Source organism: Homarus americanus, unplaced genomic scaffold (assembly GCF_018991925.1).
Source record: "Homarus americanus isolate GMGI-L3 unplaced genomic scaffold, GMGI_Hamer_2.0 scaffold50564, whole genome shotgun sequence".
In the NCBI taxonomy this organism is placed as follows: Eukaryota; Metazoa; Arthropoda; class Malacostraca; order Decapoda; family Nephropidae; genus Homarus; species Homarus americanus.
In genome coordinates this window covers 2,263,500-2,284,917 of record NW_024715014.1, presented here as the reverse complement: position 1 = coordinate 2,284,917, position 21,418 = coordinate 2,263,500, and the positions used below count along the sequence as shown (strand labels likewise).

Sequence of the window (21,418 nt, the reverse complement as noted above, 5' to 3'; positions counted from 1 at the left end):
CACATTCCCACTCTTATTCCCACTCACAATCCCACTCACAATCCCGCCCACATTCCCACTTACAATGCCGCTCAAAACTCCATCTATAATCTCACAATCCCACAGTGGCGGGCGAGAGACAGGTGCTCAGGCCGGGGTCATTGTGTTAATCCTAGTGTAATATAACATGGTGTTTTGTCCCCCCCCTCCACCCCCTCCCCTCCCACCCCTCATGCCCCTCCACCACTTCCCATCCCCCTCACCCATTCTGATGGTCGTGGGGATGATCTCCCTCACTCCCCTCACTAATTTCTCCCTCACCCACCACCCCTCCCCCTACCCCACTCCCCCTCACCCCCCTCCCCTCCCCCTACCCCCACTCCCCTCCCCCCACTCCCTCTACCCCACTCCCTCACCCTCCCTCTACCCCCCCTCCCCTCTTCCCATTCCCCCCTCACTCCTCCCTCCTTCCTTCCCTTGTCGTACCATTTGGTTACATCCCGGGTCATTTACCACACAAGAACAGGGGTTGGGAGGGAGGAGATGGGAGAGGGAGGGAGATGTGGAAGAGGGGGGAGGGGAGATGGGAGAGATGGGAGAAGAGATGGGAGAGAAAAATGGAAGAGGGGAGGGAGATGAATGTTAATAAGCGGCCGACCATCACAGCCGCTATAAAAGTTCACTGCATTATTGGTCGATTGTTGGTGGTTGACCTCGATGACCCCCCGCCCCCGACCCTCAATGCCTCTTATGATCTTCCACGACTCTTCATTCTCCTCCACTCGTGACCTGAGCCCTCCATGACCCCCGACCCTCCGACCCTCAACACCACCCCCGCGATCCTACAAGACCCTATGACCTCCACTTAGCTCTTCGACCTTCACGGCACCTCACGACCCTCCACGGCACCTCACGACCCTCCAGCGACCCTCCACGACCCTCTAGAACTCTTCAAAACACTCCACGACTCAACATAAATAATAACAACAACAACCTCCACCACAACAACAACAACAACAACCACCACCACCACCACCACAACCAACACCACCACCACCACCACAACCACCACCACCACCACCACCACAATAATAATAACAATATACACAAAGCACTTAAATAAAATACAGTATTAAGTATAGTAACATTAGGGTGATTATCTTACAGTACAACAGAGGAGACAGGTTATCTCTGAGTCACTGATGGGGGGAGGTGGGTGAGTGGGGGAGGCGGAGTGGGAGGAGAGGTGGGTGGGTGGTGGAAGGGGAAGGTGAGGGGAGGAGGGAAAATGCCACCATCCCATCCCTTCCACCTTCTCATCCCACTCTTCTTTCAACATCTCCATCTGCCCTCTTCCTCTCCTCCTCCTCTCCCTCTCCCCCCCCCTCTCCACCTCCCCTCCCCTCCCTCTGACTCATCAGACACTGGCAGACAACTTGGGTCATCACCAACTTGACCACAACACAGGTGATGGTTTGATCCACGACTATTCCTCATTAACCTCCTTCCTCCCCTTCCCCACCTCTCCACCCCCCCTCCCCTTACCTCTTCCCCTTCACCACCTTCCCCCTCAACCTCTTCCCCTCCCCTCCTCTTCCCTTAACCCTCCCTCCTTCCCCACTCCTGCCTCTTTCTCCACCAGACATCCCCACTCCCTCTTCCTCCTCTTTCCTTCTTTCCCCTTACTCTTCCTCTTACCCCTTCCCTATTTTTTCTTCCCCCTTTCCTCTTACCTCTCCCCCTCTTCTCACATCGTAAATGGCGATGTGGGAGAAGAAGAGGAGGAGGAACGGAAGAGGAAGAGGAAATGGAGGAGGAACAGAAGGAGAAAGAGGAAGGAAGATAAAAAGGAGGAAATGGAGGAGGGAAAGTAGGAGGGGGGAGGGGGAAAGAGGGGAGGGGGAGGAGGGAAGGGGAGTTCATTAAGTCAAGAGCAACAGAATTAGTAGAACCGCCAAAAGACATTCTTCACATTCTCAAACACCCCTTAAGACATATTTAGACATTTGACAATTTTAGACATATTTAAACAGTTTTGAGACGCATTTAGCCATATATAGACAATTTCAGATAGACAATTTAAAATTTTGACATTTGGTTGAAAATTTTGATCATTTGTGACATAGATTGAAATTTTGATATGTTTAGACAATTTTAGACACATTTAGATAATGTTAGCCATTTTTAGACAATTTTAGACATCTAGACAATTTTAGACATAGAATTTTAGCCATATTTAGACAATTTAGGGGAAGGAGGAGGAGGAGGAAGGAGGTGACAAGAGCAGCAACCAATCAGAACCTCGGGATATCTTGGCCAATCACAACCTCGGCATCTTTTAGCCAATCAGAACCTCGGCATCTTTTAGCCAATCAGAACCCTCGATATCTTCCAGTCACTCAAAACCTCAGTAACTCCCAGCCAATCAGAACCCTCGATATCTTCCAGCCACTCAAAACCTCAGAAACTCCTAGCCAATCAGAACCTCGGACTCTTGCAACCAATCAAAATCTCAGTCAGGGTTCACAACAATTACCACATTATCAATTATCAGTTAATTGTAGGAATAATTCGCGGCTCAATACTCTCTTTAGTCACGCTAGTTGTGTCTGTGTTGACCGTCAGTCTTTGTTTTGTAGTGTTGGTGGGAGGTGTTGATCCTGGGGAAGGGGTGGGGGTGGGGAAGGGGTGGAGGTGAGGGAAGGGGAAGGGGGAAGGGAAGGAGGGGGGGGTACGCCTGGTTGACCCAAGCAGCTGTGAGGAACCGCCAATTACTTCTATCTGAGGTGGGTGTGTGTGTGTGTGTGTGTTAAAGACAATAAAACAAGATAAACACACACATACACACACATACACAGTCACACACACATACACAGTCACACACACACACACACACACACAGAGTCATTGCACAGTTCACCCCACCACAGTACCAACATCGCCGCGCTCACTTAACCACACAACCATGGCGAGGGGCGGTGTGGGGTGGCGGTCAGGGTGGGGTGGTGCGGGGAAGGGTAGGGTAGAGTGAGGTGGGGCAGAGGGGGTGCTCCATGACCAGGCCTCACGCAAACCTCACCACATCAACATAATTTCCATTTAATGTTGATGTACCATGATGACTGTGTGTGTGTGTGTTGTGGCCTTACAGAACTACAACAACAACAGGATCAAAATAACTACAAGAACAAACACAACTAACAACCTCAACAAGTAACTAACAACAACAATAACAACACCCCCCCACAACCACAACCACAACAACCAGCCAACAAGAAAAGTTAGAGCAGGCAGGCAGGTATGTGAGAGCAGCAGGAGGTGGCACAGGTGTAGGCTCAGGTAACACGGAGTTATGATAGCGGGAAGGAGTGCAGCATCTTACCTGTGGGGATTACACCTGAACTGGGAGATTTTTTGGCACTTCATGTCTTTAAGAATAGTGGCACTCCTCCATGTCTTAAAGAATAGTGCCACATATGTCCAGATTAGTCATTTCTAGATTGGTGCCACTAATGTCTAGATTGGTGCCACTAGTGTCGAGATTGATGCCACACCAACAGGTCACCATCACACCAACAGGTCACCACCATCACACCAACAGGTCACCACCACCACACCAACAGGCCACCACCACACCAACAGGTCATCACAACCACCACACCAACAGGTCACCACCACCACACCAACAGGTCACCACCACACCAACAGGTCACCACCACACCAACAGAGGTCACCACCATCACACCAACAGGTCACCACCATCACACCAACAGGTCACCACCATCACACCAACAGGTCACCACCAACACCAACAGGTCACCACCACCACACCAACAGGTCACCACCACCACACCAACAGGTCACCACCATCACACCAACAGGTCACCACCACCACACCAACAGGTCACCAGGCGTGTCAAATATTAAAGTCATCAGGCCTGACTCACCTACACGCGTCACTATCATTAAGGCAGAGAGCGTTTCCCTGTTCCTCACCACCATACAAAAATATCACTAGCTCGAATTAACACACGCTAGTAGGTACCCCTCTCTCAGCTCTCCTTCCTTCCTTCCTTCCTTCCTTCTTTCTTTCCTTCCTTCTTTCCTTCCTTAATTCTTTCCTTCTTTCTTTCCTTCCTTCTTTCTTCTTTTCTTCCTTCCTTCTTTTCTTCTTTTCTTCCTTCCTTGCTTACTCTCCTAGTTTCCGTTCTCCTTCCTTCCTTCCTTCCTTCCTTCCTTCCTTCCTTCCTTCCTTCCTTCCTTCCTTCCTTCCTTCCTTCCTTCCTTCCTTCCTTCCTTCTTTTCCTTCCTTCCTTCTTCCTTCCTTCCTTCCTTCTTTCCTTCCTTAATTCTTTCTTCTTTCTTCCTTCCTTCTTTCCTTCTTTTCTTCCTTCCTTCTTTTCTTCTTTTCTTCCTTCCTTGCTTACCTCCTAGTTTCCGTTCTCCTTCTTTCCTTCCTTCCTTCCTTCTTTCTTTCTGTCCTTCCTTCTTTTGTTCCTTCCTGCCTGCCTGCCTGTCTTCATTCCTTCCTTCCTTACTTACTGTTCGCTTTCCTCTTCCTTCTTCTCCTTCCCCTCTCCCTCTCACCACCTTCATTGCTCCCTCCCTCCTCCCTCCTCTCTTACTGTCTCATACCTTCCTTCCCACCTCCCCCCCCCGCTGATCTTCACTGCTCATCTTAAGTCGTGGAGTGGGAGAGGAGGAGGAGGAGGAGGATAGAGGAAGAGCAGAAGGAGGAGGAAGAAGAAGAAGAAGAAGAAGAGGAGGAGAGAGGGAGGAGGAGGAGATTTTCTGATCCACTTTGGTAGAGTTAAACCTGAAGGGTGTCTCTCTCTCTCTCTCTCTCTGTCTCTCTCTCTCTCTCTCTCTCTCTCTCTCTCTGTCTGTCTCCGTTTATTGACAGATTATAACCTGATGTAAGCAGAGTTGTATCGTGACAAGTAAGGAAGATGGGAAGGAGGAGGAGGGAGGAAGGAGAGGAGGAGGAAGGAAGGAGAGGAAAGAAGAAGAAGGAGGAAAGGAGGAAGGAGGAGACAGGAAAGAGAGGAGGAGAGGGAGGAGAGAAACAAAATATCGTGGGGAGGAGGAGGCAGGGATGCCATAAGGAGGAGAGAACAGTGTTCAGGGTCTACATCACCTTGATTATGTACATATTGGTACCGTTCCTCCTACCTCCTCCCTCCCTCCCCTCCCTCTCTCTCACAACCGCATTCACTCCTTACTCAACCACACACCATTCTCTCTCCCTCCCTCTCTCCTCTCTCCCCCTCCCTCCTCCCCCCTTCCTCTCCCCACCTCCCTCCCTCTCTCCTCCCTCCCCTCCCCCTCCCTCCCTCTCTCCCTCTCCCCCCCTCCCCTCCCTCCCCTTCCTCTCTCCCTCCCCACCCTACCTCCTCCCTCCCCTCCCCTCCCCTCCCCTCTCCCTCCCCACCCTCCCCTCTCCCCTCTCCCCTCTCTCCCCCTCCCTCCTTCCTCCCTCCCTCCCCTCCCCCCCTCCTCCCTCTCTCCCTCTCCCCCCCTCCTCCTCTCTCCCTCTCTCCCCTCTCCCCTCCATCCCCTCCCCTCTCCTCCCCTCCCCTACCCTCCCCTCCCTCCCTCCCTCCCCTCCCCTCCCTCCCCTCCCCTCTCTCCCTCTCTCCCCCCCTCCCTCCCTCCCTTCTCTCTCCCCTCCCCCACCCCACCCTCCCTCTCTCTCTCTCTCTTCCCCCTCCCCCCTCCCTCCTCTCCCTCCCCTCCCTACCCTCCTTCCCTCCCTTCCTCCCGCTCCCTTTTAGGATGGACACTGTTAGGATGTATCTCACCTCTCATTTCTCTCTCTCTCACCTCTCTTCTCTCTCTCTCACCTCTCCTCTCTCCCCTCTTCTCTCACTCCTCTCTCTCCTCACCTCTCTCTTTCTCTCTCCTCCACCTCTCTTCTCTCTCCTCTCCCCTCTCCTCCCTCTCTCCCTCCCTCTCCTCTCTCTCTCCTCCCCACCTCTCCTCCTCTCTCTCCCTCACCTCTCTCCTCTTCTCTCTCCCTCTTCTCTCACTTCTCTCTCCCCTCACCTCTCACTCTCTCCTCCCCCACCTCTCTCCTCTCTCCCCTCACCTCTCCTCTCCTCTCTCCCTCCCTCTCTCCTCTCTCTCCCTCACCTCTCCTCCTCTCCCTCCCACCTCCCTTCTCTCTCTCCCCTCCCCTCTCCTTCTCTCTCTCCTCCCCCTCTCCCTCCTCTCTCCCCCTCACCTCTCCTCCTCTCTCTCCTCCCTCTCCCTCCTCTCTCTCCCCTCCCCTCTCCTCTCTCTCTCCTCACCTCCACTTCTCTCTCCCCCTCACCTCTCACTTCTCTCTCCCTCAACTCTCACCTCTCTCCTCCCCTCTCTTCCCCTCCTCTCCTTCCCCTCACCTCTCCTCCTGCCTTCCACTGATGGCTCTCTCTTTCTTCACCTCCCTCCCCTCCCCTCCTCCTCTCTCTCTCCTTACCTCCCCTCTCTCTCCCCCCTCGCCTATGTCCTCTCTCCTCTCCTCAGCTAGGATGTGTCTGGGATGTGGCTAGGATGTGTCTAGGATGTGTCTGGGATGTGTGGGATGTGTCTGGGATGTGTCTGGGATGGTCTAGGATGTGTCTGGGATGTGGCTGGATGTGTCTGGGATGTGTCTGGGATGTGGCTGGGATGTGTCTGGGATGTGTCTGGGATGTGGCTGGGATGTGTCTGGGATGTGTCTGGGATGTGGCTGGGATGTGTCTGGGATGTGGCTGGGATGTGGCTAGGATGTGGCTAGGATGGGCTAGGATTTTGTTGATTCTCTCTTTGTCTGTCTGTCGTGGAAACAATAGAGAAGAGGTGTGAGGGAGGTGAGGAGGAAGGAGGAGATGAGAGAGAATGAAGGAGGTAGTGAGAGGTGGGTGGAAGTGATTGGAGGAAGGAGAGAGGTGAGGAGAAGAAAGTGAGATGAGAAAGGAGGGTGAGGAGAAGCAGCTGCAGGGGTATGAGTAAGAAAATTGCACCAAGGAGGGTAAGGGAGGGAGGGGGTAAGAGGAGGAGGGAGAGTGGGGAGGGATGGATGAAGATTGAGGGAAGGATGAAGGAGAGGAGAAAGAGGAGGAGAGAAAGGAAGAGAAAAGGAAGGAAGGTAAAGTCATTATCCCCCTCCCCATAGCGTGATGACCCAGGTAGGTGTGTGTTACGATCAATGGTCTCAGTGTGTGTATAGTGTCTGTCTGTGTGTGTAGAGAGTCTGTCTGTGTCTGTCTGTGTGTGTAGAGAGTCTGTCTGTGTCTGTCTGGTGTATGTCTGTGTGTCTGTCTGGTGTGTCTGATGGATGTGTCTCTCCCCCTCCACCCCTCCCTGTTTATTATAGACATACACACACACACACACACACACACACACACACACACACACACGTACACACACACACACACACGTACACACACACACACACACACACACACACACACACACACACACACACACACACACACAGCCTGTCATCAATCACCTTATCTAGAAACTGAAATTGAAATCCCTGATAAAAATTTCTCCCTCCCCTGACTCTCCCTAACTCTCCCTGACTCTCCCTGATTTTCCACAACTCTCCCTAACTCTTCCTGACCCTCCCTAACTCTTCCTGACTCTCCCTAACTTTCCCTGACCCTACCTGACCCTTCCAAACTCTCCCTTACTCCTGAATTCTCCCTTACTCTCCTTAACACTCCCTGACTCACCCTAACTCTCCCTGACTCACCCTAACTCTCCCTGACGCTTCTGAAACATTTATTATTATTATTATTATTATTATTATTATTATTATTATTATTATTATTATTATTATTATTATTATTACAATTTTATTATTATTATTACATTATTATTATTATTATTATTATTATTATTATTATTATTATTACTATTATTATTATTATTATTATTATTATTATTATTATTATTATTATTATTTTTTTACAATTATTATTATTACAATTATTTATTATTATTATTATTATTACAATTATTATTATTACAATTATTATTATTATTATTATTATTATTATTATTATTATTATTATTATTATTATTATTATTATTACTACTATTATTACTATTATTACTATTACTATTACTATTACTATTATTATTATTGTTGGTCCCACAATATATTATCAATAACAACTATGAGTTTAACAGTTGTGTTGTAATGTTTATAAAATAGATAGATAGATAGATAGATAGATAGATAGATTTATTCATTATGTAGCCAGGGTGTAGCCATGATATAGCCAGGGGTAGCCATAACATAGCCAAGGGTGTAGCCAGGGTGTAGCCATGATATAGCCAGGGTAGCCACATAGCCAAGGGTGTAGCCAGGGTGTAGCCATGATATAGCCAGGGGTAGCCATAACATAGCCAAGGGTGTAGCCAGGGTGTAGCCGGGAGGAAGGTGTTCACAGGCCGTGAAGTTCTTCACTTTAAACATAACTTGCTCGCTAACTGTCTACACACCATGTTTGCTAAATTAGCGGATTCGCATCACTCAGTTCCGGCTCGCTCTTCCTTCCTGCTGCTGTTATTGGCCCGCTTCCTGCTGCTTGTTTGGTCCGCTTCCTGCTGCTGTTATTGGCCCGCTTCCTGCTGCTGTTATTGGCCCCTTCCTGCTGCTGTTATTGTCCTTCCTGCTGCTGTTATTGGTCCGCTTCCTGCTGCTGTTATGGCCCTTCCTGCTGCTGTTATTGGTCCGCTTCCTGCTGCTGTTATTGGTCCCTTCCTGCTGCTGTTATTGGCCCGCTTCCTGCTGCTGTTATTGGTCCCTTCCTGCTGCTGTTGGTCCGTTCCTGCTGCTGTTATTGGTCCGCTTCCTGCTGCTGTTATTGGCCCGCTTCCTGCTGTTGTGGTCCGCTTCCTGCTGTTATTGGTCCTGCTGCTGGCTTCTGCTGTTATTGGTCCGCTTCCTGCTGCTGCTGTTATTGGCCCGCTTCCTGCTGCTGTTATTGGTCCCTTCCTGCTGCTGTTATTGGCCCTTCCTGCTGCTGTTATTGGCCCTTCCTGCTGCTGTTATTGGTCCGCTTCCTGCTGCTGTTGGTCGCTTCCTGCTGCTGTTATTGGCCCGCTTCCTGCTGTTGTTGGTCCGCTTCCTGCTGCTGTTTTGGTCCGCTTCCTGCTGCTGTTATGGTCCGCTTCCTGCTGCTGTTATTGGCCGCTTCCTGCTGCTGTTCCCTTCCTGCTGCTGTTATTGGTCTTTGCTGTTCCCTTCCTGCTGCTGTTATTGGCCCTTCCTGCTGCTGTTATGGTCCGCTTCCTGCTGCTGTTTGGTCCGCTTCCTGCTGCTGTTATTGGTCCCTTCCTGCTGCTGTTATTGGTCCGCTTCCTGCTGCTGTTATTGGTCCGCTTCCTGCTGCTGTTATGGTCCTTCCTGCTGCTGTTATTGGCCCGTTCCTGCTGCTGTTATTGGTCCGCTTCCTGCTGCTGTTATTGGTCCGCTTCCTGCTGCTGTTATTGGTCCGCTTCCTGCTGCTGTTATTGGCCCTTCCTGCTGCTGTTATTGGTCCGCTTCCTGCTGCTGTTATTGGTCCGCTTCCTGCTGCTGTTATTGGTCCGCTTCCTGCTGCTGTTATTGGTCCGCTTCCTGCTGCTGTTATTGGTCCCTTCCTGCTGCTGTTATTGTTCCTTCCTGCTGCTGTTATGCCCCTTCCTGCTGCTGTTATTGGTCCGCTTCCTGCTGCTGTTATTGGTCCGCTTCCTGCTGCTGTTATTGGTCCGCTTCCTGCTGCTGTTATTGGTCACTTCCTGCTGCTGTTATTGGTCCGCTTCCTGCTGCTGTTATTGGTCCGCTTCCTGCTCTGTTATTGGCCCACTTCCTGCTGCTGTTATTGGTCCGCTTCCTGTTGCTGTTATTGGCCCGCTTCCTGCTGCTGTTATTGGTCCGCTTCCTGTTGCTGTTATTGGTCCGCTTCCTGCTAATGTTATTGGCCCCTGCTGCTGTTATTGGCCCTTCCTGCTAATGCTATTGGCCCGCTTCCCGCTGCTGTTATTGGCCCCTTCCTGCTAATGTTATTGGCCCGCTTCCTGCTAATGCTATTGGCCCGCTTCCTGCTAATGCTATTGGCCCGCTTCCTGCTGCTGTTATTGGTCCACTTCCTGCTGCTGTTATTGGCCCACTTCCTGTACTAGGCGACGCACTTGTACTAGGAGAGTACTTGTACTAGGCGACGCACTTGTACTAGGAGGCGCACTTGTACTAGGAGACACACTTATACTAGGAGACACACTTGTACTAGGAGAGTACTTGTACTAGGAGAGGCACTTGTACTAGGAGACACACTTATACTAGGCACTAGCTAGAGACACACTTACACAGAGACACACTTTGTACTAGGAGAGGCACTTGTGCTAGCACACCTTATACTAGAGACACACTTATACTAGGAGAGACACACTTACATTCTAGGAGACCACACTTGTACTAGAGAGGCACTTATACTAGAGACACACTTGTACTAGAGACACACTTATACTAGGAGACACACTTGTACTAGGAGAGACTATACTAGAGACAACTTGTACTAGGAGAGGCACTTACTAGGAGACCACACTTGTACTAGGAGAGGCACTTATACTAGGAGACCACACTTGTACTAGAGAGGCACTTGTACTAGGAGACACACTATACTAGGAGACACACTTGTACTAGGAGACACACTTGTACTAGAACACACACTTGTACGTAGGCCACACTTGTACTAGAAGAGGCACTTGTACTAGGAGACGCACTTGTACTAGGAGACACACCCTACTAAGACACACTTGTACTAGGAAGACACACTTGTACTAGAAGAGGCACTTGTACTAGGAGACACACTTGCACTTAGGAGACACACTTGTACTAGAGCAACACATTGGGGAGAAGCAACTGTCTGGAGACATTTTATTAGCAGTAATACTAGACCATGCACTCAGGAGACAAACTTGTACTAGGGAGAGGCAATCTTGTTAGAGACACACTTTACTAGAGACACACTATACTAGGGAGACACACTTGTACTAGAAGACACACTTGTACTAGAAGACACACTTGAGCCAGAAAACACACTTGTACTAGAGCACACCTGAAATATCACATTGTACTAGAAGACACACTTGTACTAGAAGACACACTTGTACTAGGAGACACACACGTACTAGGAGACACACTTGTACTAGGAGACACACTTGTACTAGAAGACACACTTGTACTAGGAGACACACTTGTACTAGAAGACACACTTGTACTCAGAAACACATCTTGTACTCAGGCCATCACTTGTACTAGAGCACACCTGTACTAGGAGACACACTTCTGTACTAGGAGACACACTGTACTAGAAACACACTGTACTAGGGAGACACACTCCTGTACCAGAAATTCAATTTGTACTCACACTTGTACTCAGAAATATCAACACTTGTACTAGAAGACACACTTGTACTAGAAAACACACTGTACCAGGAGAAACCTTGTACTAGACATCACACCCCTGTACTAGAAGACACACTGTTAGAACCACTGCTAGAAATTCACACTTGTACTAGAGGCGCACCTGTACTAGAAGACACACTTGGTGCTAGAGACACACTTGTACTAGAAGACACACTTGTACTTAGGAGCATTACACTTGTACTAGGAGACGCACTTTACTAGAGACACACTGTACTAGAAGACACACTTTGTACTAGAAGACACACTTTGTACTAGAAGATACACTGGTACTAGGAGACACCTTGTACTAGAACATGTACTTGTACTAAAGACACACTTGTACCTGAAGACACACTTGTACTAGAAATATCACACTTTGTACTAGAAATATCACACTTGTACTAGGGACACATCTTTGTACTAGAACACACTTGTACTAGGAGACACACTTGTACTAGGAGACACACTACTCAGGAGACACCTGGTCTAGGAGACGCACCTGTACTAGGAGACACACTTTGTACTAGAACATTACCACTTTGTACTAGAAATATCACACACTTGTACTAGAGCATCATCAATTGCACTAGAAATCACACACCTGTACCAGAACATCACACTCTGTACCAGAAATATCACTCTTGTACCAGAACATCACTAACTGTACCAGAAGACACACTTGTACCAGAACACACACTTGTACTAGACAACGTACAGAGACACACCTGTACTAGGAACATAATACTGTTCAGGAGCCACACCCTGTACTAGAGACACCACTCAGGGAGAACACTTGTACCAGAAACACACTGTACCAGAAGATCACACTCTTGTACCAGAAGATCACACTGTACTAGAATAACACACTTGTACCAGAAGATCATCTGTACTAGAAAACACTTGTACTAGAGACACACTTGACTAGAAGATCACACTTGTACCAGAAGATCACACTTGGTACTTGGAGCACACACTTGTACCAGGAGACACACTGTACTAGGAGAGACACTGTACAGGAGGCACCTGCACTAGAGCATCAACTTGTTCAGGAGCATCAATATCTTGTACTAGGAGACACACTTTAAATACACACCAAAATTAGAAGACAACTTGTACTAGAAGACACACTTTGTACTAGAAATATCAATTCTGTACTAGAAATAGCATTAATCTTGTACTAGGAGACACACTGTACTAGAAGACACACCTGTACCAGGAGAAGCACAATTTGTACCAGACATCACACTTTGTATTGACACTTGTACTAGACATCAATACTCTGTACTAAAGATCACACTCTGTACTAGAAGTATCACACTTGTACTAGGAGACTCACCTTGTACTAGGAGTATCAACACCTGTACTCAGAGATTCACACTTGTACTAGAACATAGAAATTACACTTGGTGTAGAGGCGCACTTGTACTAGGAGACGCACTTATATTAGGAGACACACTTGCATCAGAAGAGCACTGCTAGACACACTTTACTAGAGACACACTTGTACCTGTGAGCATCTTTGTACTAGAAATATCATTAATTGGTACCAGAACTAGGAGAACACACTTGTACTAGGAGACACACTTGTACTAGAAGATCACACTTGTAATAAAACACACTTGTACTAGAAGACAACACTTGTACTAGAAGACACACTTGTACTAGAAGACACACTTGTACTAGAAGACACACTTCTGGTAAATTAGGAGACACACTTGTACTAGGGACATCACACTGTACTAGAACACACACACTTGCTAGAGCACTTGTCTGGAGGCGCACTGTCGGAGACACACTTGCACTAGGAGCAGGTACTAGACAAATTTGTACTAGATATACACACTTGTACTAGAAGACATCTTGTACTCAGTATCAACACTTGTACTAGAACATCACACTTTGTACTAGGAGGCACCTGTACTAGAGCATTAACTGTACTAGGAGCACACACTTGTACTAGGAGACACTCGAACACACTGTATTGGAGCGCATTGTACTAGGACACTTGTCAGGACACATTGTCAGAGACACTGCTGGAGCGCAATTGTACCAGACATTACACTCCTGGGTACTAGGAGACACACTGTACTAGAATGACACACTTGTACTAGAAGACACACTTGTACTAGGGACACACACTTGTACTAGGAGACACACTTGTACTAGAAACACACTTGTATCTAGACACACTTACTGGGACACACACTTGTACTAGGAACACACTTAGGGCTAGAGGCAACCTGTACTAGGGAGCACGCACACTGTACTCAGGGACACACACTTGTACTAGAAGACACACTTGTACTAGAAGACACACTTGTACTAGAAATCACACTTGTACCTCAGAACATCAACACTTGTACTAGAAGACACACTTGTGCTCAGGGAGACGCACCTGTACTAGGAGACGCACCTGTACTAGGAGACACACTTGTACTAGGAACAATTTGTTAGGAGACACTTGTACTAGAAGACACACTGTACTAGAAGATCACACTGTTCAGAAGACACACTTGTACTAGGGAGCACCTGTACTAGGAGACGCACTTGTACTAGGAGACACACTTTGTACTAGAAGATCACACTTGTACTAGAAATACAATACTTGTACTAGGAGGCGACCTGGTACTAGAGATCACTTTGTACTAGGAGACACACTCTTGCTAGAAAACACACTTGTACTAGAAGATCACACTTGCACTAGGAGGCACCTGTACTAGGAGACACACTGTACGAGACACACTTTGTACGAGCTACACACTTGTACTAGAAGACACACACTTGTAATAGAAACACACTTGTACCAGGAGACACACACTGTACTAGGAGACACCACTTGTACTAGGAAAACTTGTACTAGAAAACACACTTGTACCAGAAGACACACTTGAGTCCAGAAGACACACCTGTACTAGAGGCGCAACTGTACCAGGAGACACACTTGTACTAGGAGCACACACTTGTACTAGACACACTTGTACTAGAAGACACACTGTACTAGGAGACACACCTGGTACCAGAATATCACTAATTTGTACCTGAAATATCAATTTTAGCCCAGAACACACTTGACCAGGAGGCGCACCTGTACTAGGAGACGCACTTGGTACCAGGAGACACACTTGTACTAGAAATAACACTTGTACTAGAAGACACACTTGTACTAGGAGGCGCACCTGTACCAGGGAGACACACTTGTACTAGAAGACACACCTGTACTAAGAGACACACTTGTACTAGAAGACACACTTGTACTAGGAGAGCACACCTGTACTAGGGAGCACACACTTGTACTAGGGAGACACACCTGTCTAGAACACACTCTTGTACTAGAACACACCAGGTAGACACTCTGTACTAGAACACACTATTGTACTAGAAGACACACACTTGTATTAGAAACTGTCTTAAGACAATTGTTAGACACACTTGTACTAGGGAGGCACCTGTACTAGGAGACACACTTGTGCTCAGGAGACACACTTGTACTAGAAAACACACTTGTACTAGAAATACACTCTGTACCAGAGAAACACCTGTACTAGGAACACACTGTACTGGGAGCACACTTGTACTAGAAGACACACTTGTACTAGAAGACACACTTGTACGAAGACACACTTGACTAGGAGGCGCACCTGTACTAGGAGACGCACCTGTACTAGGAGACGCACTTGTACTAGGAGACACAAGGGGTCATAATTAGTAGACAAACAGTGTTACTTAAACCTTGTCAGTACATTACCTGCCCTCTGTGATCTCTCTTCTTCTCTCCTTTCTCTCTCTTGTCTCCCTCTCTCTTGTCTCTCTCTCTCTCTCTGCTTCTCTGTCTCTCTCTCTCTCTCTCTCTCCTTTGTATCCCTTCTGTCTCTCTCTGTCTCTGTCTCTCTCTCTGTCTCTGTCTCTCTCTCTCTCTGTCTCTCTCTGTCTCTCTCTCTGTCTCTCTTTACCCTTTCTGTTTGTCTACATCTGTCTTGTGTTAAGCTACGGAAACTCTTTGTTGAGACGTATAAAAGTTTCATGTAGGAGGGAGGAAAGAGTGGGGGGAGAGGGAGGAGGGAGAGGGAGGGGGGAGGGGAGGGAGAAGTGGAAGAGAAGGGAGAGGGGAGTGGGGAGGAGGAGGGAAAGGGAGAGGGGGGAGAGGGAGGGAGAAGGGAAGAGGAAGGGAGAGGAGAGGGAGGAGGAAGAAAAGAGGGGAGGGGTAAAGGCATGGAGAAGTTGAAGAGGGCGAGAGAGAGAGAGAGGAGGGAAGGGGGGTGGGAGAGCAGGTGAGAGGATTCCAATGTGAAATAATACCTTCTTTTGGGTTGTAAACAATGCGAGAGTTGTGTTACTGGAGGGGAGGGAGGGAGAGGGAGGGAGGAGGAGGAGGAGGGAGGAGGAGAGGGGAGGGAGGAGGGAGGGGAGGGAGAGGGAGGAGGAGATTGAAAGAGGGGTGAGTAGGGAGGAATAGAGGAACGGAGGAAGGGAGGGGGAGGTGGGGAGAAGGAAAGGAGGAAGAGATGGAGAGGAGAGGGGGAGAGGAAGGAAGAGAGGGAGGAGAGAAGGGGGTGGGACTTCTCACCTATAGACAATAAGTGCCAGGTGAGGGTCACACATGAAGAAATATTTATTGTTGAGGTGCATCTGGGGGAGGGGGAGGGGAGGGAGAGGGAGGGAGGGGAGGAGGGAGATATAGGTGCTCAATTACGAAGCGTTTATTAAAAAAAGAGGTGGGAGGGAGAGAGAGGGGAGGGGGGAGGGAGGGAGGTAGAGGGGAAATGGGGGAGGGGAGGGTAGGGGAGGGAGGAGGGGGAGCTATGTTGTGAATAAAACACGTGGATTGTTGGTGTGTTTGTCAGCACATACATACATACATACATACATACACACATACATACATACACACATACATACATACATACATACATGCCACAACGCACACATACTGTACACACACCCATGACATTCCCGCCTCATTAAATAACTCACTAAGTACCAGGGAGAGTAAGGGAGGGAGGGTAGGGAGGTAGGGAGGTGAGGCTGGGTGAGAAAAGGAAATAATGAGAGAGAGAGAGAGAGAGAGAGTGAGAGAGAGAGAGAGAGAGAGAGAGGAGAGGAAGGAAAGTGAGTGAGGGAGAATAACGGTGAGTAAGGGAGAGAGTTATGAAGGGTGAGGGAGTAGAGGGAGTCAGGGAGTGAATGTGAGGGAGAATTAAGCTGAAGAAGTAAAGGGAATGAAAGATAATTATGGATGAGAAGAACAAGAGAGAGAGAGACAGAGAGAGGAGAGAGAGAGAGAGAGAGAGAGAAGGGAAGTGAGAGTGAGTGAGAGGGGAGGAGGAGGGAAGTAAGACGCCAACAACAACAAATGCAATTATTGAAACCCTTATTTGGTGGACTATGCCCTCCTCCTCTCCTCTCCCTCTCTCCCTCCTTCCTCCTCCTCCTTTCCTCTCTCTCTCTCTCTCTTTCTCTCTCCTCTCTTCTCTTCTTCCTCTCACCCCCACTCTCCCCTTCACCTCCCTCTCACCACTGTGTCACCTAGGTATATAGACCAATCACCATCCACCATGCCCGCATACGAGTGGATTTTCCCCATTGAAGTCTTAAATTACCCGCATATACATTTAACTATATACACGAAAAAATATATATAAATCGTAAGTAAAACAAATTGAAGGGCGATGATTGGCTGTTGACGGTGATTGGCTGTTGACGGTGATTGGCTGTTGACGGTGGGCTCGTGATTGGCTGTTGGTGTGGTGGAACAGCTGTGAACCCGCACCACAGACTCGCTCTACCGTAACACGTATATAAATGGTTATATTATTGTATACGAATATTTATAACAGGTGTAGTGTATTGAGGCTTGTTTCTGGCAGGTGTGTGTGTGTGTGTGTGTGTGTGTGTGTGTGTGTGTGTGTGTGTGTGTGTGTGTGTGTGTGTGTGTATTCAAAAAAATAATTGAGTATGTTATAATACATCACTCCCACACCCTCCTACACCCTCCCACACACACACCTCCCTACACCCTCCCACACCCCCACACCTCCCTACACACTCCCACACCTCCCCACACCCCCCCACACCCCCTCACCCTTCCCCACACCTCACACCTCGCCTACACCTCCCCACACCTCCCACACCTCCCACACCTCCTCACACCTCCCTACACCTGCCTCACCTCCCACACCCCCACACCTCCCCTCACACCTCCCACATCTTCCCACACCCTTCCTACACCTCCCCTACACCCGCCTACACCCCCTACACCTAACCACGAAAAATTAAAGAAAAAATACATTGAGGTCAACGAATGGGAGAGGGAGGGAGAGAGTGAGGGAGGGACGGAGAGTGAGGAGGGAGGGGAGGAGGGAGAGGTGGGGAGGGAGAGAGTGAGAGGAGGGAGGGGAGAGAGGAGGGGAGGGAGAGAGAGAGAGAGGGAGGGAGAGAGGGAGGAGGGAGAGGGAGAGAGGGAGGGAGGGAGAGGGAGAGAGTGAGGGAGGGGAGAGAGGGGAGGGAGGGAGGAGAGGAAGAGAGGAGGGTGGGAGGTGATTGGGAGAGTGAGGGAGGGAGAGAGGGAGGGAGGAGAGGAGAGAGGGAGGGAGAGAGGAGGAGGGAGAGGAGGGGAGAGAGTGAGGGGGGAGAGAGAGAGGAGGGAGGGGGAGGGAGGGAGAGGGGGAGAGTGTGAGGGAGAGTGTGTGAGGGAGAGAGGAGGGATTAAAGGGGGAGAGTGTAAGGGAGAGGAGGGAGGGAGGGAGCGTGGAGGGAGGGAGGAGCGTAGGAGGAGAGGAGGAGAGAGGGAGGGAGAGTGAGTGGGAGGGAGGGAGGGAGGAGGGACACGTTTACTGCAAGAAGTTCCCCAATGGTAGTGTCCACGCAACCTCTCCCCCACTCTCCTCCCCTCTCACTCTCCCTCCCTCTCACCTCCCTCCCCTCACTCTCCCTCCTCCCTCCCTCCTCACCCTCCGACTCACCCCTCTCCTCTCACTCCTCCCTCCCTCTCACTCTCTCACCCTCCCTCCCTCCTCCCTCACCTCCCTCCACTTCATTTCCTTCCTTTCTCCCTCCCCCTTCATCTTCCCTAAAGCACGCAAAGTGGGGAACAGACAGACACATACAGAGAGAGAGAGAGAGAGAGAGGAGAGAGAGAGAGAGAGATAATTTACATAAGTAAGGTAGAGATGAGGAGAGGAGAGAGATATTTACCTAATACTGGACCGTGACCAGACTGTGTGTGTGTGTGTGTGTGTGTGTGTGTGTGTGTGTGTGTTCGAGGATAGATTTTCACCGGAGTCCTACACACACACACACACACACACACACAGGTAAGTGAGGCAGGTAGTGGGTCTCTCCTGTACATAATAATGACCACTGGCCACCATAAGATACATTTGCTCCACTCTCATTCTACTTCTCTTTATCTCACTTCTATCTTACTTTCTCTCACTTTCTCTATCATACTTTTCCTCACTTTCTCTATCTCACTTTCTATCTCACTTTATTTCACTTTATCTCAATCTCTATATCACTTTGTCTTGCTTTCTCTCACTTTCCCTCACTTTCTCTATCTCACTTTATTTTACTTTATCTCACTCTTTCTCACTTTCTATCCTCCTGTCTCACTCTTTCTATCTCACTTTCTCTTATCTCACTCTGTCTCACTCTTTCTCACTTTCTCTATTGGTCTCTATCTCTCTCTACCTCACTCTCTATCTCACTTTATACCACTATCTCTACCTCACTCTCATCTCACTTTTATACCACTATCTCTCTATCTCACTTTCTCTATCTCACTATCTCACTATCTCACTTTATACCACTATCTCTCTCTATCTCACTTTCTCTATCTCACTATCTCACTTTATCTTTATTTTATTATGGTTATTTTCTCTCTATTATGAATTGGGGTCAAAATTTTGCTTCCCAGAAATTCGTCTCCATCCTTAAGTGGTTTACCTGGAGTGTGTGTGTGTGTGTGTGTGTGTGTGTGTGTGTGTGTGTGTGTGTGTGTGTGTGTGTGTGTGTGTGTGTGTGTGTGTGTGTGTGTGTGTGTGTGTGTGTGTGTGTGTGTGTGTGTGTGTGTGTGTGTGTGTGTGTGTGTGTGTGTGTGTGTGTGTGTGTGTGTGTGTGTGTGTGTGTGTGTGTGTGTGTGTGTGTGTGTGTGTGTGTGTGTGTGTGTGTGTGTGTGTGTGTGTGTGTGTGTGTGTGTGTGTGTGTGTGTGTGTGTGTGTGTGTGTGTGTGTGTGTGTGTGTGTGTGTGTGTGTGTGTGTGTGTGTGTGTGTGTGTGTGTGTGTGTGTGTGTGTGTGTGTGTGTGTGTGTGTGTGTGTGTGTGTGTGTGTGTGTGTGTGTGTGTGTGTGTGTGTGTGTGTGTGTGTGTGTGTGTGTGTGTGTGTGTGTGTGTGTGTGTGCGTATTATTTTTATTATTATTATTATTATTATTATATTATATATTATTATTATTATTATTATTATTATTATTATTATTATTATATTTTATTATTATTATTATTGTGTAGGTAGAGGACAGGTGAGGCCAGGTAGGCAGGTGAGGTGACACTCAATGTATTATTTAGTGATGGTTAACTTTGTCATAGTGACTGAATAATCTACCTCACCTCCTCCCTCACCTCTCACCTCTCACCTCACACTATACTCTCACCTCGTCACTGCTCCTCCCACCTCAACTCTCTCACCCTCACACTATACTCTCACCTGTCACTGCTCCTCCTCACCTCTCACTCTCTCACCTCACACTATACTTCCCCACCTCTCACCTCCTCCTCCTCACCTCCTCACTCTCATCTCACCTTACACTCTCACTCACATTTCACCTCTTATTTCACCTCTCACCTGTCCCCACACCCCTACCCGTCCTCTCCTCACACTTCACTTCAACTGTCTTCCTCACACCTCATTCTCACCCTCACCCCCCACACACACACACCTCTGAGTTACCCATCTGATTGACGCACCATCTATTATGTGTGTGTGTGTAGCTAACTCTCATATCTTAAAACCTCATCATCTTCACCACCACTACCACCATCTCATCACCATAACCACCATAATCTCTCTATCTCTTCCCTACAGGTACAAGTCTCAGCATATTTATAATCTCTCTCTCTATCTCTCCCCTACAGGTACAGGTCTGAGCATCCTAGAGACAGTTATCCCCGTGTACAAGATCAGAGGTGAGGATGCTGTACTGAATTGTCACTATGATCTGGAGGGCGAGCCGCTGTACTCCGTCAAGTGGTATAAAGATGACGAAGAGTTCTACCGCTACATGCCGGGCTCAGTCCAAACCCAGTCCATCTTCCCTCGACCTGGCGTGACTGTTGATGTGAGTATTGTTGGAGGGACGGAAGGAGGGGTGGGATGGGGTGGGGTGGAGATGGTAAAAATTGGAGTACGATTTGCCTATTATGAGTTATTCAGTAGAAGTCATAATCTATTTGACGACTAATCAGTGTGGGCCGGCAGCAGAATTTGAGATAAATAACAAGAATGTCCCCAAGCACTCCTGATTCAGTGTTGTAATTACATAGTTCATGATACAATAAGCCAAGTATGCTTTAAAGGTTTATCACAAAGTTTACATGCTGAGTGTTCCGGTATGGGTACAGCGTTACTAACTTGCCAGATGTGTCTGTATCCTAGCCTAATTCTGGCCACGACTACATCACATTGTCTGGTTCTGTCCTTATGCTGGCCATACCGGTACCTCTTGTCACAAAATTTGTCATATTTACTTATGCTACAACTACCAGGTCTCTCAGGTCTCTCAGGTCTCTCAGGTCTCAGTTCTTCTACATCAGATGGGTAGGGGCAGGGGGGTAGGGAGGAGTGAGAGAAGGAAGGAAGGAAGGAGAGAAAGAAAGTAGGGAGAGAAGGAAGGTGGGTGGAGAGTAGGTAAATACTCTAAAGAGTTTTGTCTGTTTGAGGGACGGAGGTGACAAACAATTAAACAAAGTAGCAAGAATGAAAAAAAAAAACAAGAATCAAAACAAATACAAAAAA

The 21,418-nt window shown here is 48.3% G+C and overlaps 1 protein-coding gene across 1 annotated transcript in view; it reads left to right on the top strand.

Moving 5' to 3' along the window:
- Positions 1 to 21,418, top strand: part of LOC121880314 — a 106,547-nt gene that overhangs the window by 39,039 nt on the left and 46,090 nt on the right. Inside the window, exon 2 of the mRNA XM_042387476.1 lies at positions 20,539 to 20,741. Within this exon, the coding sequence (XP_042243410.1) occupies positions 20,539 to 20,741 (203 nt within the window). The remainder of the gene's footprint in view (positions 1 to 20,538; positions 20,742 to 21,418) is intronic.